The sequence below is a fragment of the Lissotriton helveticus genome, chromosome 11 (assembly GCF_964261635.1).
Source record: "Lissotriton helveticus chromosome 11, aLisHel1.1, whole genome shotgun sequence".
In the NCBI taxonomy this organism is placed as follows: domain Eukaryota; kingdom Metazoa; phylum Chordata; class Amphibia; order Caudata; family Salamandridae; genus Lissotriton; species Lissotriton helveticus.
Window position 1 is genome coordinate 1,081,502,335 of NC_136072.1, and position 18,339 is coordinate 1,081,520,673.

The 18,339-nt window shown below is 45.5% G+C and overlaps 1 protein-coding gene across 6 annotated transcripts in view; it reads right to left on the reverse strand.

Moving 5' to 3' along the window:
* PXN (paxillin) overlaps positions 1 to 18,339 on the reverse strand; it is a 322,282-nt gene that overhangs the window by 55,340 nt on the left and 248,603 nt on the right. For 3 of the 6 annotated variants that reach the window (XM_078667662.1, XM_078667663.1, XM_078667661.1), the window contains exons 7-12: positions 9,733 to 10,740; positions 8,716 to 8,979; positions 8,082 to 8,519; positions 7,731 to 7,811; positions 6,523 to 6,645; positions 5,614 to 5,784 (exon numbers count right to left, since the gene is read on the reverse strand). In XM_078667662.1, coding sequence (XP_078523788.1) covers positions 5,614 to 5,784; positions 6,523 to 6,645; positions 7,731 to 7,811; positions 8,082 to 8,519; positions 8,716 to 8,979; positions 9,733 to 10,740 — 2,085 coding nt within the window. The remainder of the gene's footprint in view (positions 1 to 5,613; positions 5,785 to 6,522; positions 6,646 to 7,730; positions 7,812 to 8,081; positions 8,520 to 8,715; positions 8,980 to 9,732; positions 10,741 to 18,339) is intronic. The other 3 variants (XM_078667665.1, XM_078667666.1, XM_078667664.1) reach the window with 1 other exon arrangement.

Sequence of the window (18,339 nt, forward strand, 5' to 3'; positions counted from 1 at the left end):
TGCTATGGCGGATAGATGTATCCGAATGGAAGTGTAGGCTAGATTGCACTTGTAAAGATGTAACAGATAGCAAATGATGTTAGGGATAGATGCATCTAGCGGGTTTATGTTATTGGCTGTACAGTGAATGACGAAACGCTTCCATTTCGCAGCATAGCATGCTCTGGTAGTCGGCTTCCTTGCCTCCTTGATGATGTCCATGCATTCTGGAGGCAGGTGAAGGTAGCCAAACTCTAGGACTTCAGGAGCCAGATCGCCAGGTTGAGCTGTTGCGGATCTGGATGCTGAATGTCTCCATGGTTCTGCGTCAAAAGCCTGGGCGTTAGGCGCAGCCTTTGATGCGGCACCACCGAGAGTTCCAGAAACGTGGTGTACCATGCTTGGCGTGCCCACGTTGGAGCAACTAGGATGAGGGTCATCGAGTGCTGCCTTAGTTTTCTTGCCACTAGCGGTATTAGAGGTGCTGGTGGAAAAGCGTACGCAAATTTGCCTGACCAGTTCATCCATATCGCATTCCCCTGCGACTGTGGGTGAGGGAACCTGGCGGCAAAGTGTTGGCATTTTGCGTTTTCGTTTGTGGCAAACAGGTCTATCTCCGGATGACCCCACTGCTGGAAGTACGGGCGGAGTACTGATGGATGTAACTCCCACTCGTGCATTTGATGGCTGTATCTGCTGAGCAGATCCGCCATCTGATTGTCCTTGCCCGGGAGGTGTTCTGCCATGAGGCAAATGTTCCTCTGAATGGCCCACTTCCACATGCTCTGAGCCAGATGAGACAGCTGCGGTGAGTGGGTGCCTCCCTGCTTTTGAATGTAGTACATCGCTGTCATGTTGTCCGTCCGGACTAACACCACTTTGTTGCACAGATGTACATTGAAGGACTTGAGCGCCATGAAGATCGCCATCAGTTCCAGATAGTTGATGTGCATCTTCTGTTGCTGCGTCGTCCATAGTCCCTGCACTGTGTAAGTGAGCAGATGAGCTCCCCATCCCTGGAGAGATGCGTCCGTAGTCAGGATAATCTGTGGCACTGGCTCTTGGAACAGTCGGCCCTTGCAAAGGTTGTGTGGATTCCACCAATGCAGAGAGTTGTACGCCCGACTGGTAACCAACACTAGGTCTGTCAATTGTCCCTGAGCCTGTGTCCACTGATTTGCTAAGCACTCCTGGAGCGGACGCATATGTAACCTTGCGTGAGGGACTATGAAGATGCAGGAGGCCATCATGCCAATCAACTGCATGAATACTCTTGCTGGAAGCGAGTGTTGTGGTCTGAACCTTTGGATTAGAGACAGCATGCTGTCTATCCTGACCTTGTTTGGCTGAGCCATGGCTGTCAGGGTATTTATCGTCGCGCCCAGAAACTGCCGCACATGTGCTGGTTGAAGGTGCGACCTTGGGTAGTTCAGCGAGAAGCCCAGATTGTGAAGGAGGTGAATGGTAGTCGACATGTCCGCGGCGCACTGTTGTTCCGACTTGGCTTGAACGAGCCAGTCGTCTAGGTAGGGGTAGACATGGATGTTCTGCCTCCTGAGGTGCGCCGCAACCGTTGCCAGACACTTGGTAAATACTCTTGGTGCGGTGGTCACTCCGAAGGGTAGGACTTTGAACTGATAATGCCTGCCTTGGATAGTGAACCTGAGATACTTCCTGTGGGACGGGTGTAGTGGTATGTGGAAATAAGCATCCTTGAGGTCTAAGGTTGCCAAGAAGTCCCCTTGGTTCAGCAAGGAAAGAATCTGTTGCAGTGTAAGCATATGGAAATGTTCTGATAGTATATACAGGTTGAGGGGACGCAGATCTAGAATGGGTCTGAGAGATCCGTCCTTCTTTGGAATAAGTAAGTACAGGGAATAGACCCCTGTGCCTTCCTCCTCCACTGGCACGAGCTCGATTGCGCCTTTTTGCAGCATCACCACTACTTCTTGCTGCAATAAGTGCAAGTGCTCTGCGGACATAGGCCGTTGCCTTGGTGGAATGTTGGGTGGAGTGGACTTTAACTCTAGACAATAACCGTACTGGACAAGTTGTCGTACCCACCTGTCTGTGGTGATGTTTGTCCAGACTGGCAGGAACTGCTGGAGTCTCCCCCCGACAGGTGTTAAATGGTCGGGGGGCAGTGACAGAGAGTCACTGTTTGTTTGGCGCAGAGGAACGGGAGTTGTTGTTTCCTCTGCCACGTCCTCTGGTGCTGTTTCCTCGATAACCCCCTTTATTCTGCTTGGGGTACGAGGACTGTGCTCCACCTCTAGTGAACTGTGATTGTTGACCCATCTGTCCTCGGGTGACTCCACGTGCACCTGAGCGACGAAAAGTGTTGCCCCGGAAATGTTGTGACTGAAGGGCCCCCATAGACTTAGCTGTTTCGTTGTCTTTCTTAATCTTTTCGAGGGTGGTGTCAACATCGGGACCAAACAGTCTATCAGGATTGACGGGCTGATTGAGTATGGTCGTTTGAATGTCTGGCTTAAACCCTGATATGCGTAGCCACGCCTGTCGTCTCAGCATGACGCTAGTGTTAACAGCCCTAGCTGCTGTGTCTGCGGCATCAAGTGCACACTTTATTGCTGCGTTGGAGATGAGTTTTCCCTCCTCAATAAGCAGTGTGGCACTCTCTTGAAACTGCGTAGGCAGGTGTTGTAAAAGTTGCTCTAGGGTGTCGTAATGCGCCCTATCATAACGTGCCAATAGTGCCTGTGTGTTCGCAATACGCCAGAAATTGGCAGCCTGCGCAGCTACTCTTTTGCCCCCTGCCTCAAGCACTTTAGACTCCTTGTCTGGGGGAGGAGCTTCACCCGTTGTCTGGGAGTTTGCCCGTTTGCGTGCATTTGCGACCACAAGAGAGTCTAGTGGCAACTGTCCCCGAATGTATGCAGGGTCTGCAGGTGCTGGTCTGTATTTCTTCTCAATGCGTGGATTGACCACCCTCGCCCTGGTAGGCTCTTTGAAGATTTCCGCAGCATGCTTAAGGACACCTTTGAGCATAGGAAGTGTCTTGACTGTCCTTTCAGAGACTGAAAAAGTGTCAAACAGAAAATCTTCCTCTACTGGGTCAGCATGCATGTCCACATCATGATTAGCAGCTGCCCGTTCAATGAGTGCATGAAATCCGGCAGAGTCTTCTGTTGGGGATGCACGTGCACTGAAAGGCTGTGAGTCTTGTCCCACATTTTGGATTCCTTGGTCACCTATGTCGTCATAGGAATCCTGTTGTGCATCGGGCTCATTGATGGGGAAAGTGTACTGGTCATCTTGTCCATATTCTTCTCCCTCAGAGTGGTCAGGGGAAGGTGTTGGGCTCCTTCTAGGAGGAGGCTGGATAGGGTCGATCAGGGCTGGAGTGTCCTGTGCAAGCCTTTTCTTTTTAAGTGGGATAACATAGGAGTCCACTGGCAGGGAAGTGATCTTCCTCTTGTAAAGGGTCAACTTGCCCGTGTCCGCTTCGATAAAGCGTTCCGAGTCGTCTCCTGAGTCGACCCAATACTCCAGCAGGCGTGGCCGAGTCCGATGTCTTTGGCGCCGTTTTTGGCGCAAAGGCCTTTGGTGCCTCCTTTGGCGGCAGAATGAAGAGAAGTTTGCCAGTAGGCTTTACTGGCATGTCCATCGTCTTCTGGTGCGACGGCGCCGGAGCCGACGTCGCAGAAGCCTTATCCCGTATTCTTTGAAGTGAAGTGGCGATGAGGGATGCGTCACTCACAGCGGCACTTGGCACCGACGAGGAGGACTTCACCTTGCCTTCGGTTCCGACGTCTTGTGGGCCCTTCGGAACCTTAGACGTCGATGCTGCAGCTGTAGACACAGAGTCCTTGGACCGATGTGCTGAGCCTCCGCCCTTCGATCCGTGTGATTTTGCCGACTCCGTCTCAACTACGCGTCCGACTAACGACGTCCCCGTTGGTACCGGAGTCTTGTCGCTGACTTTGGCGGACTTTGACGGCGTCGTCTCTGTCGACCCGTGCCGGACGACTTTCTTAGAGGAGGCCTCCTCTGCGGACGACTTCGGCACTGTCGGTGCGACAGTTTTCTTCGACTTCTGTGGACCGGAGGCCGACGGAGTCGATGAGGTAGCAGGCTTTGGTGGTTTTGGTTGAACGACCGCCATCTTAGGTGCACTCGAAGCCGTTAGTTTCGGTTTCGTTTTCGGGTCGGCCATTTTAGGAGCAGTCGATACCGAAGGTTTCAGTTTCGGTTTCGATACGGGCTGCGTAGCAAGTATGTCCGTGGCCGGGCCTGAAGGCGGGGCCGTGGCTTGCGGTACAGGGTCTTGGGTAAGGCCGAGTGGCGATCCCGTGACCCGAGCCTGATCCGCATAAGTTTTGGGGCATAGCTCATCCCCCGAGCTATCTTCCGCGGCCCCATAAACTTCTTCGACGTCCCCTACCTCGTCGACGTATTCAAGGCCTTGATCCACGACCCCGTCGTCGTCTTCCGGATCTGCCTCGACCTCCGTCGCGGGCGGTGAGATTTCAAGATGATGGCTTAGGCCCTCTTCTTCCTGGTCGCCGAAGATGTTATCTGGAGCCGGGGCCGCTTGTCTGGCCTCAAGGCGCACCGCGCGCCGAAGCTTGAGCGTCTTCTTCGACCTGAATCTGGAGCAGGCCATGCAGCTGTCCTCGTCATGGTCTGGCGAGAGGCATTTGTTACAGACCGGGTGCACGTCGATATGTGGGTATTTGGACCCACAGACGGGACAGTATTTAAACGGGCTCCGCTCCATGTTGAAAAGTTGTGGTCGTGTTGCGATGAGAAGGCCTCGATGTCCGAAGAGTGATACGACTCCGCAGATTCCGACTCAAAGAGACGGAAGAACTCGAGACCGTACGCAAACAATACCGACGTAATGAAACGAAGGCCTTTTGGCCTTAAAGAAGCTAGTTTTCTCGGTTCCGACAGAGAGACGTCGAGACCGCATCCGAACCCAATGGCGGAAAAAAACAATCTGGGGATGGAGCCGATGCCCATGCGCACTGTAGTCCAGGGGAGGAGCCACCTATCTCAGGATACTTCGAAGACTCTTCCAGGACAACAATGTGCGATCATCCGGACCCAACACTAGGCGGCGATCTAATGCAAAAGATATGAATTTAGCAGCCCACATGCCTCGAACCAGTGTTTTCTCCATCATCACCCACAGGGAGCCCCCTGTCCATGCACTCTGAAGATTTGTCGAAGAGGGCCCTCACTTCTCTGTAAATACTTCTCTGGTACCTCTACTAATGCCCCCTTCTCTCCGGCTGACTTCCGATAAGGTCTTTTCTATTTTTCGAGAAATTGCTCTTCCAATTGTAGGAGCTCCTTCAGGGTACGTCCAAACCCAATGGCAGAATAAAAATCTTAAGATGGTGACCAAAGGTGGGAGCTTCAGGAGGAAGCATGACGACGTCACCAGGGAACAACAAATGGAGGTATGTGGACCAACAACAAAGAGTAGAATGACAAAAAGGTTTTTAGAAATATTCCAGACCCAACCACTAGATGAATAATGCACAGCATGTGAATCCCAAAAAGGCTTGCACTGCAAAAAAGTGGTGTGTCATCTGGCAAACGGCAAACAACTCAACCCATGGAAAATGACTGGCTGTTTTGATAACATCAGGTACCACTACTCACCTGTCCTGCGATGGGCTTCTTACAGGCTCCACAAACACCTTTGGCAACAGTTGCTACCCCAAGTTTGTTCAAGTCAGACTGCAAACTTCCCAACATGTTGTCCAGTTGACTTCCAGGTTTTGGGGGTGCAGATGGAGGGGAGCCACTACCAGCTTTCCCTTGGGCCATAAACTGAAATAGACAAAGGGCTGCAAATGAACTATTACAAAACCAGACATTCTTGTACAAGCAAGAGTCAAATATGAAGAATAAATATCATGTTTTATGCACCCAGAGCTCTCATTATTAGACTATTCTTTCCATACAGTGATGACATCAACGGCTTCAGTGTGTGAAAGGGGATGAAAACAATTTAACCTACTAGTCAATATACATTTCTTACTTGGCAAATATCCGACTTTGGTCTATGTAAATGTAAATGTAAATGTCGGAATTTGTAAAGCGCACAGCTACCTCCACCGGAGGTGTCCCGGCGCTGTCCGTATACCGCTTAGGAACCCTTCCTGGCTTTCCTGGGAAATGTCCACTCCTGGGCACCCCCCAGGTGCAGCCAGGCATCCCAGCGCTTTTGGGGCCGTTGTGGAGACTAAGCAAGCTATTGCCCAGAGTTGCAGCGTGGGACCCATGATCAGAACAGGTACTGAGGCGAGAATATCCAGTCAGGGGAATTAATGAGTCGGAGACCCGCCGAGGCAGGAATCGAACCCTGGTCCCTGGCCAGAGCTCTGCATCAAGGTCTGCCTGCTCTAACCATTGAGCCACACCCATGACAACAAATCTAACAAAACCATCTGCATTGTACCAATTTCATTCTGAATAATCCATTGAAAGAGCTAGTGCCCAGTCTACAACTTAATTATCAAGCATAATACCAATCCACACAAAATACTCATGAGATCTGATACCAACATGTGTTTGGCTTCTCCCACAAGAAGTGCTCATTGGTGGGAGAGTTTGGTCTAAAGGACTGTACAACAAGTGTTCATCCTCGAATGGAGCCCACTGTAACGGAGCCCGAGGCCCAGCAGGAGGCTATAAAAGGATATACAAACAGGGAAAATAAGTTGCACATAAAAGAAATTGGAGACACAGCAAGAGAGTAACAATAGCTGCTCCGGTCCTTTTCCGAATGCAAGTTAGAGGGATATGGAACAGTCCGGTAGACATTCAATTTTAGCCAACAGTATAGAAAATGCCTGCCCATGTAGCAGTGCTTGTAGGCTGAGGACATTCACATGCATCCCTAAGTGAGGTCTAGAATACCCATGCTGTATCCAAAAGTAACAAAAGATGTAAAAATAAACTCCTCAATGCTGCAGCCAACAGGAGATACATTTCTTCTTCAACAGCAAGGTACTTGTAGTATGTAATGTACCTTGGATGAATTGCAGCAGTTCAGACAAATGAAAACGCTGACTTCCAACTAAAAATGTAAGAATAGGTCCACCATAGCAAAGAATGCCATAGTAGCAGGAATGTAGTAAGTCATGCCAAAGAAACTGCTTATTTAATGGAATCCAAATCAAACCTAACACCACCAACTTTACATGCATGGCAAGAGGCCCAGAGGGACAGAACCCCTTGCCACCAAATTCTAACCATCCTGCCAAAGCATCCAGTGCATTAGATTTAGCACGTCATGACAAATAGTCAAACTCTATTTTTTGATCAACCAGAGCCAATGACAAAAGCACACAACAAAAACTACCAATCTTATCTGAACGGCAACAGGAATCCTCAGAATAGCCCACCATGGCAAACAAATCAGCCTTATTTCTATGTTGACAGGTCACAAAGAGACAGCACACCATGCCAAAAACATTGGTCATACTAATTATATAGGCAAAACTAACCAAACAAACAGCACAACATGCAACCTCACATCCTGTGCAACAGGAAGAACAGAACTAGCAAAGAACACTAACCAAGGAATGTCAATCTTTAAAGGAATGTTGTATTTTCATGGTAAACTGGTCCATAAGTACACCACCGTAAGACACAATAAGTAATTCATATTTGCCTAGCATGTCAAGCCACAAACACACCATGCAAAAACCATTAACCACTATTCCAACGGAAACCAACTACAAAACATCATGCTGAGATGGGGTTCCTGCCTTTTCAGGTGGAGAGGGACCGAGAGGTGGACGAGTAGTATATGGACCAGTCCGTCTGACCATGGGTGGAGTCCAGATAATCTGTAAGTAAAAGCACAACTTTGATAGCAAGTGGTTTACGATTGCGGTGGGGCAACAAAGGGGTTAAATACCTCATAAGTCACAGAGGTTTAAATACATTTGCTGGCCAGGAACTTCCACTGGTAGTTCATCATCATTCTTACAACATAGGCATCAGTGGTGCCCAAAATCTTCAGCAGAGAATTTGTAGGCTACAAAAGGACCTACTGAGCTACCCACACTTCGTGAAATTGTACCAAAACAAACCAAACTGGAGGAAAAGATGCCTGCCTGCAATGGAGGGAACAATGGATCCTCGTCAGTCTGGCAACCAACAGAAACCTGTGCTTTGGGAGCAGATCGAGTTCTTGTCGTTGGAGTTTGGATTCCAGTGGGAGTTGTGGCAGTAGACCGATTCTGAAATCGTGGCTGTTCCGGTAGAGAAGCACACAACATGGCAAGCTCCTGGTAATCATCAGCAGAGGTTTCCCACTGAAAGAGGTGATGAGGCGGCTGGGAGGGTAAGGGAGGAGATGGGATAGGAGGTGGGAGGAGGGTTGGTGGAGCATAAGGGAGTGGAGGAGGTGGGGGAGGTGGCGGGGGTGGATAAGGTGCTGGCTCTTTTATGTGGCCAAACCCAGAAAGCATTTCATGGCGTTTCATTGGTGGAGAGGGAGGGACTGCAATACTTCTCCTCTGAGGGAGGGGAGATTCTGGAGGAATAATTATCTAAAGAGAGAGAGAGAAAAAAGAGGTATGAAACAACAAAAAACAGACTAGAGCTTGTGAAATCAAACAGGCACAGAACAGGATATCAATGCCTGACTGGCACTTGATGGAAAAACTCCTTTAATCCACATTTCTTCAATATCATTTACAATCAACCGCAGGACAGACAGAGCACATCCCATGCCATCTTCTCTACCTTCTCTATCTGCTGTCCACCTTCCCGCTGCTTCTTAGGGGGCCTGGATGTAATAATCACCCCTTCAGTCAGCCAATCATCGTCCTGGCTCTTCCAGTGCTCTTGTTTACCAATCCCCAGTTTGCCGTGGAGCTCTTCTATGAGCCGATCCTGGGACACAGTCTTATGGAATATGGCCGGACCAAGTTTGCGTCTAGGAGACAGGTCACGAGTCATGGGGTGCACGTTTGGAGTCTCTTTTGTCCTCTTGATTAAAGTTTTCATCTGGATGACAAGGTAAAAGTTTCACCATACACGCATTCATGGCAATGCAACTCAATGCAAACCACTGGCAAAAAAATCAAAACCGAGCCGGAGCATGACCACAAAGAGAGCAGAAGGGGTAGCTCATTTGAAAAGCCACCCAGAGGAAGCTGTAGCCTACTTTAACTTTGATCATGCAGCTAAAAACGCCATGACAGCACAGGCCTCAACTCCATGCAGAAGATGCAATTTAGCATTTGCAGAAAATGGTAGAGGATCAAAGATGGAGTCACCATGTGTCAAGTAACACTGTTGGGAAGGACTACATTACTTTATAAAAGATGGGGAAAGGGGCAATGTTATAAGGGGTTTAGGCACAACAAAAATCTCTCACGGGATTCACTGCATCTCCTCTCCACTTCTGTACCTTTCGACACCCGCACAGTACAACAAATATTACTGGGCAGGTGTAAAAATAAATGTTTCAATATCTACTCTTACTGCTCTATTCACAGGGTCGAGTACATGCAAACATGCACAAGAAATTAGGACCCTCGAATGGGTAGCACAGATGACACACGTGATGCAATGGCCTTTGATGTTAGACAGAGCACTGCAAGCAAGCAGTACAAGACAACTCCTGAATCACAAAGCCAAGCTACTGCTAAAGATGCAGCTTTCACAGCCATGCTGGAAGATGGGGGGCACATTCAACAAACAACCACCTTCGACCCCTCTAACTATATTCTCACTGCACACATCCCCAGTGCCTGCCTGGCGCGATGCTGAAATTCTTTCCACAGGCTGGAGCTCAGACACAGGGAGCAACTCTAGCTCTTCTTTTCCAACATTATCAGAAGAATCGGGGGATGCGGTTGAGCTTCGGTGTTGGTCTCTTTCATCATCTGTTCCTTTACCGCTGTCTTCCTTAGGTACCTGTCCTCTGCAGCTATTGCCCTCTGATGGTGCTGCTTCAGTCTCAGATTTGGCTTCTTGCTCAGCCCCCCATTTTGGCCATGTTTCTGGGGAACACTGATCATGCTCCGGTTCCATTATGGCTTTGGTATCAGGAAAGATCTCTTTCCGATCTGTGGATATCAACAGAGGTTCATCTATTTCTACCAAATTGTGGTCCTGCTTGGCCTCCTTTTCTGGCTCTGGTAACCAAAGCTGCTCAATCATAGCTTCTGTGATTCCATTTTCTGAGAAAGAATGGACTGTGCTTTCAGTAAATGTAGGCAGTTGTGGCAATGTATCAGAAAAAGGCTTTTCCACTTGCATGGGGCTGAGATAGCTTGATACAGATGTGGCACTGATCTCCGTGGTGTGGTCTCCCTGGACATGGTTGCCCATTTCTTCGCCTTTAGCACATCTCCGATTTTGAATCTGGTTGTCCGAAGATAATTTATGGTTCTCCACCTGGATGGAGTGGGGAATACCCCCATTGTGGATCCAGTTCTCATGTGAACTAAATGAGAACAGAGAGACAGACTTTGCTGGAGAGATGCCAGAGAGAGTGGTCTGAATGGTTCCTGATCCTCCTTCCCTACCAATGTGCAATGGTTGTGGAGTGGAGGTAGATCCTTGGACAACAAAACCAGAGCCATCCTCATCGATACGAAGAATTGGAAAGGAGCTAAAATTTAACAGAGGCGGGGAGTCTCTGCAAGGAGCATGCCGAGAGGTGTGGGCACTGTGCGACTTTGAATGATCTGAGCATGGTGAATCTCTTGGAAGTCCTGGCGAAGGAGGCTCAGACACTAAGGACAAGGTCGAACATGTCTGCATAGGAGGAAAAAAGAAATGGATGGAAAGAGGGGATGAGGCGAGGGGAAACTAATACTTTGCAACGCCTATATAATTTTATAGCAACCTCACATTAAAGCTTCAGAGCAACAGAACTAAAACTAAATCACACAGTTGTCATACTACGACAGAGTGAATACATTAGTCCTACCTGAATTAAAACACAGTTTGAGCAGCACTTCCGATAAGCTCATTTGAGTGCCAAACTGGTATGTGCACACATCCTCCATGTTAGAATTTCCATTCATGCGACCTACATGGATCCATACTGCCATAGACCAGTGATGTGACACATGGTATCACCCTCTCACAACCAACATACACCCATCCAGACCAGCAACACCTGACAGAAAGAGTCCAGCAGACTTACAAATACTTGGGAGTAATAATGGTAATGTATGAAAGCGTAACATATGTTAAACACCTGGTTGGGCAAACTTACTCAAAACTGCAGCCTAAGCATTTCTGTTTGCACAACCAATGATACTGCTTTAAAATGTTAATTGTAGCCAACCTTCTGTTTATTCTTCCATCCCTCTCTCACAACCACTTCCTACAAGAACATGAATGCTTGTGACACCACTTCAGTACACTTATTTATGGAGCAATGTATTGCAACGTCTTCAATGATCATAAAGTACAATTACTGCATCATTGTTTATATTTAGGCTGTCCGGTTTTAGGTTTATACCCATAACAACTGATAAACCCCCGCCCGAAAGGAAAATAGCCCTCCCCAGGGTAAACATATAAACACTGAAAATACACGTGCAGAACCACAAACCTAATGCAATTCAAAGAAAGGAAAAGGAGAGTGAAAGAGTATTTTTTTTCCTTCATGCAGGGGCCAACAAAATGTAACTTTGTTATACAGCAACAAGAAAGACTGGGTTAACATTATTCTGCTTGAAATTTGTTGTTAAGGGATGTCACTAAAATACTATTTCTTCTTCCTTTTGCTATTTCCAGTTTTGTAGTTTTTGGTCTAAAGATGCAGGGTTTAGAAGCATGTTTTAAGGCTTATTTAATGATTTTATAAACTATAGAGAATCAGGAAACATCAAAATCAAATTTGACATTTTGGCTGCGTTTGACTCTTTCACTGATCGGTGAAATGGCTGGTTGCATAAGAATCTTTCCCAATATGTGCCATTACATTTACCTACAGAGAATGTGTAAAAACCCTTGATACATCAGCTCCCAGTTTCTAGTGAGTCAGTATTGATTAGTAGGTGAATTGCCAACACCACAATGTCTCGGTTTGTTGATGTGAGTGTTGTAATGTGCTGGGCCCAAGCTGGCGGTTTGAATGGTTTTGTGTGTGTGGTGCATGAAAGGTACAACCTGTAAAGTAGATGGCTTAACAGGCTCAAGAGATGTGAGCCACTGGTTCAGTCTTTCTAACTTTAAATTTCCGTATTACCAGTAATTTCTATATTTAAATTTGTTAAATATTTTGTTAATAACATTTAAATGTTTTACTTTTCACTCACCATCAAGCCAAATTCAACCAGTAAGTGTGTGTACTTGAATAGTATATGGTGGTGCATTAAAATTTGTCTTCTCTTTCTTTCTCTTCCAGGGTGTACATTCCTGCAAACTCTCTAGCCAAAGTGGTGATATGTTCACTGAAACTTGAGAGGGAATTCTAGATGGATAGCAATGTTGTGATTCTGTCGAATCAGTTGGCAGCAGTTGAACATCTCTATGTCGATCATAGCTTATTACTTAAAGTCAATGGAATAAGAGGCGTCAACTGTTTTGACGTTGTGCGGTCTTTCTCCAAGAGCCTTGACTGCGACCCCCTAGTCGTCGCTGATTTCTTGGCCGTCGATGGTGACAGACGACGATACCAGTCTCAACTAAAGTATTCTGATTGCCAAAGAAGATTGGATTTTTTTCTTTAAGAAATACTGTTCTCTGTATTCTGGATACTGAGACTGATAGACAAGATGTTGTTTAAAAGAGTTTTAAACTGATTTTCTGACAATAATGTCAAAACAGCAGAGCTCCAGAAACCTAACAGTAGGAGCAGGAAAACATGAACTGATCTAACGGTCAGCTGTGAGGCATTATGGGATACAGGGGGTACTGTGAGCCCCTTAAAGGCAATGTGCCAGTTTTCTGTATTATTCTTCGAATTTAGCCTCATGGTTAAAAGGGTCTTCTATTTCCTCTCTCTTTTAAATAAAGGTTTGTGGAAGACATATAGTAAATTTTTAATTAATGGCATGAATTTCTTGTTTGTGTAACTATTAAAATGAAAAATAAATGTAATCTGGCCATTCTTCTCCCTCTATAGGCTGCAGATATAAATGAAAAACCCAAAGGTTACAGGGACATTATAGTTGGGCTCAGGTTTCATTTGCACAAAACCAGTGAAATTCAGCAGTTATAGTTAGCTGAGCTAATTATAACCCATGCCCCCACAATGCACTGCTAACGACCTCACATATTACATCACTCATGACATGGTCAGTGACATCACTGATGACATCACTTATGACTTATCAAATGACACCATCCACAAAAATCACTAACGCACCCACTCACATCTCCACAGAACCTTTAATAAACCCACTCCCACACAACCACTCACAAACCGATTCACAGACCCATATCAGTACTTACATAATCACTCATTGAATCATAGATCATAGATCTACACACACATCCGCTCTCAAACATACACCCACTCAATAATAGTCACTGACCTCCACTCTTACGGCCACTCACACACAGAGTCAGTTTCCCATAGAGCTACTTACATACTTCCTCACCCTTACAGTCAATCACACACCCACTTACTTACTCATACAGATACTAACACATACTCACTCACCTATACAGTCGCTGACACAAGCACACACTCACCCATACAGTCACTCATACCCCATCACTCACCTATACTGCCTTTTGCATACCCAGTTACTCACCCATATACCACTGACACATTCACTCACTCACACAGCCACACACACTTACCCACAGACCCCCCTCACACAGCACTCACTAACACATACAGCCACTAACTCACCCACTCATTCCTCCGTACAGGCAGTCATACACCCCCTCACCCATCCACACAGACACTCAGAAACCCATACAGGTACTCAGACAACCAATCACTTACCCACAAAGCCACTCACGTACCCACTCATACAGCCACTTAGACACCAACTGACCGACAGATACAGACAGTCACACAAACAGTCACACAACCATACAATCACTGAGACACCTAATCAGTCACACGCCAACTGAATCATCCATACAGACACTCATACATCCACTGATTCACCAATACACCTTGGTGTATATATATTTAACACTCAAACTTTTGTAAAACACTCCCAGTCACTGCGTGATGTCATGAGCGATGTCACAGACCATGTCATGAGTTATGTAATACGTGAGGTCAGAAGCAGTGCATTCCCAGGCAACATACCCAGATGCACTTCTAGACACAGTTTCAAACCTGATAACAATACACTCCAACCTATGCATTCTGGGTGACCTTAACATTTGGTTTGATAAACCCAACATGACCCATCCAAAAACTATAATCACCGGCCTAGACGCATTGAACCTGCATCAGATTGTCCACAATCCGACAAACACCGCTGGACATATCCTAGATGTCATTTTTGCTAATACTGAACTAGTTACCTTTCAAACTATAACTCTAGTCACATGGTCAGACCACCACTTGCTTGCCTTCCAACATAAAACAAAGCTAAGCGACTCACCTAAAACTACCTTACATCCATCCACCTATCGGCCGTGGAACAATTTGGAACACTTGGAAACACAATAAACATCCAGTACAAATCTGGAAAGCATAAATTATGTTCAAAATCTATGAGTGGCTACAGGAAGCTTTTGACATCCTGATACTACTCAAAACCACAAAACAGAAAAAAAGCGCCTTGGAGAAACATAGAAATAAAAGACATAAAACAACAAATTAGAAAGCTGCAACATACCTGGCTCAAAACAAACGCCAAACAAGACAAACTTCACCTACAGAAAATTAACAGATTATATAAGTCGGCTATCAAAAAAGCTAAGAAAAGGTACTATTCAGACGAAATTCAAAACGCTAAATGTGCAAATAAAGAATTCTATAAAATACTCAATGAATTTCGCAAACCAAATTGCCTAGAATGAACTCATCCTGTTACTCAAGATTTTACAGACAAACTGGCAAATCATTACACGGACAAAGCAGACACATTGGAATCGTACTTAAAACAGAAACAAAGCACCAGCACTAACCCTTGTACAAAACAACAATCCAAGAATGCTCTAATCAAGCCTCTCCGTTCCTTCCAACACATCTCACACGATGAATTTATGGACCTGGTCGAAGCAAGCAGGCCTGCCGGCAGCCCTTCTGACCCCTGCCCGCCACAAACTTTCAAGAGAACTCTTTTAACAACCTCTGCTGCCACTCCAGTAAGAAGAATGATCGTTTCCTTAACTACTGGAATATTTCCAGAAGAACTCAAAAAGTCATACATACGCCCTTTACTGAAGAAAACAAACTTGGACCCGCTGAACCCTGACAACTACAGACCCATTACAAATGGACCTTTCCTGGTAGAAAGAGCAGCGTTCGCCCAGATGTCACAATTCATCGAAGAGAATGACATACTTTCAGACTTCCACACAGGATTCCGTCCGGGAAGAGGCACTGAATCTGCCCTCCTTACCATCTGGGATGACCTAAAGAATACAGTTGACCGCAACGGGGTTGCTGCGCTACTACTCTTGGACCACTCAGCTGCCTTTGACAGGGTTGACCATGGCACTCTGAAACAAAGACTCTATGAAGCCGGCATAGAGGGAGCTGCTTTAGACTGGATAGCGTCCTACCTTCGAAACAGAACTCATGTCATCCATACCCTACCTTTTCTGTCCAAACCATCCTCCACAAAAGCAGGGTCACTCAAGGTTCTATCATCTCGCCCATGCTTTTCAACAGCTACATGAAGTCATTACCAATACTGATCAATAAATGTCACCTCACGTGCTATAACTATGCAGATGACCTGCAAATACTCCTTCAACTGGAATGCCCCAAAGACATTGGAAAATCACCCGTTTTCAGCTTCCTCATAACCGTGGATCAGTGGATGACCTGGAGCCATCTCAAATTGAATGCTTCAAAAACTGAAATACTCATGTGTGGCGATTGGAAACATTACAACCCGCTTGCTTCATGGCCTGATGAACTGGGATCACTCCCTAAAGTATCGAAGAAAGTAAGAAATCTCGGAATGACCATGGACTCCAAGCTGTCGATGAATGCCCAAGTGGATAAATTAGCAAGATCAAGCTTTGCTACTAAAACAAAGCTGCAACAAATTTTCCCTCATTTGGGATTTCCAAACAAAGTCCAAGCTTCTTCTGTCCAAAATCGATTACGCCAATAGCCTCTACCACGGATCACCTTTAACGACCATGAAAAAACTACAACCGATTCAGAACTCAGCTGCCAGACTACTTTTGCATATCAAACCGCAAGACCACATCTCCCCTGCCTTGAAAGCCCTGCATTGGTTACCGGTTGCCAGAAGATCCACGTTCAAGCTGCTTTGTATCACCCACAAAGCAATACATGGAATGGGACCGCTCTTCATCAGGATTAAAATCACCAAACACATTCAACAAAGAAACCTCTGCTCTAAAGGAGCATCTCGCCTCAAAATCCAACCATACAAGAAAAAAAACATGGGTGGCACATCCTTCTCTGTTCAAGCAGCCAAACTATGGAACTTTTTACCCCCCAACATAAGGTCCACCGACAACCACCTTGTCTTCAGAAAACTACTCAAGATTTGGCTCTTCCCCACATAACCACCATATGCAAACAGAAATTTACAGCATATCCCTCTGTATACAAGCATTTTTTATTCACAATAGATATGTACCTATCTCTGTGTATTACTTTGTATAAACATGTAAAATAATTATGTTGTTGAGAGAAAAAATAATAAATAAATAAAAATCATCTTTGTACTACATGTACATACTTCCATTGTGCATCTATGTACCTTCCATGTACTTGGATCTGTGTGTCTTACTTTTCTCCTGAAAAAGCATATCCAAAGCACTACCCTATTTCTCATCCTGTGCCTCTATCAATATCTTTAATCTACATATACTTACCTCCTTTATGTATCTATATACTTTCAATATAATTATGGATCTATATGTTTATCACTTTCTTCTAACTTAGCATTTCCAATGCACTACCCTATTTCTCAGCCTAAACCTATACCCTATTTCTCAGCCTATACTTCGCTCAATATATCTTCTAGCCCAACCTTCTGACTTATCTCAAAGTTCTTCTACTCCTTCCAATGCACAACCCTATCTCTCATCCTATACATCTATCAATATATCCTCTACATCCACTCGCTCATTTATCCCAAACCCCATACCACTACTTTGATTGCCAAAATAACCCTTTCTAGACTCTCTCCTACTCTACCCCTCCTTGCATCATCTGACAGCTCTTTTACTATACCGATCCCCTAAAACAAACCTTTCTAAACTCTTTCCTCTGAGTCCTCCCCTCCAAAACTCCTTTTTACACATCCAAAAGCCTCCTCCTATTGCTAAGACCTAAAAAAATATATATATATAATAATAATCTTTCACTCTTTTATCCCCCCACTATCCTTTTCAATCGAAATTAACAGACTAACATGTTCACTTCTCAAATTCCATATTAAACTATACTAATATACTGCCCAAATAACTGAATAACATATCCACTACTAAAATGACTTCATATTTTTTTTTACTATACTAATTTTCAACAGTAATCCTTTATGGGTTCCGGAGTGGCGTGCTACTCGCCAGAAAAGCGATTCAACCCCATCAGGGGTAACAAGTGCTATATGAATGCAAATCTTTCTTCCCCTTTTATCCCTCTGCTATCCTTCTCACTCCAAGTAACTGACTAATATCCACCACTGAAATTACTTCATATTTCATCATATTAATTCACCACTAAATCTTTGTAGGCTTCCTGAATAGCGTGCGTCAACAAGCGCTATATAAATACCAGGGGAATGTAAATGAGGAATGGACCACCAAAATAGAGTCATGGTACCGACATATCAATGACCTTTTTTTGGTCTGGAGGGGTTCCGTAAATGAGGCAGAGCAATACATCGCATATCACAACAGAAATGATGTCAACCTGCGATTCTCAGGTGAGGTTAGTTTAGTGGCAGTAATCTAGCTTGATCTGAGTTGAGATTATAGATGGAAAGGTCACCACAGCTGTGTTTAGGAAACCCACAGCTGGGAACAGCAGGCTTCACGCGTCAAGCAGTCACCCTCGAAAACTGAAAAACAGTATTCCCTATGGGGAGCTTTTGAGATTAAAGCGGAACTGCTCTAGGAAGTGTGATTTCGAGACAGAATCTCAAGCAAGTATAGATCGTTTCCTAGCTAGGGGCTATAATCTATGCCTCTTAGAAAGTACACTGAGGAGAGTTGAATCGCTTTCTCGAAAAGATGTGCTAGAACAGAAAAAGTCTATAGAGGAGAATGGAA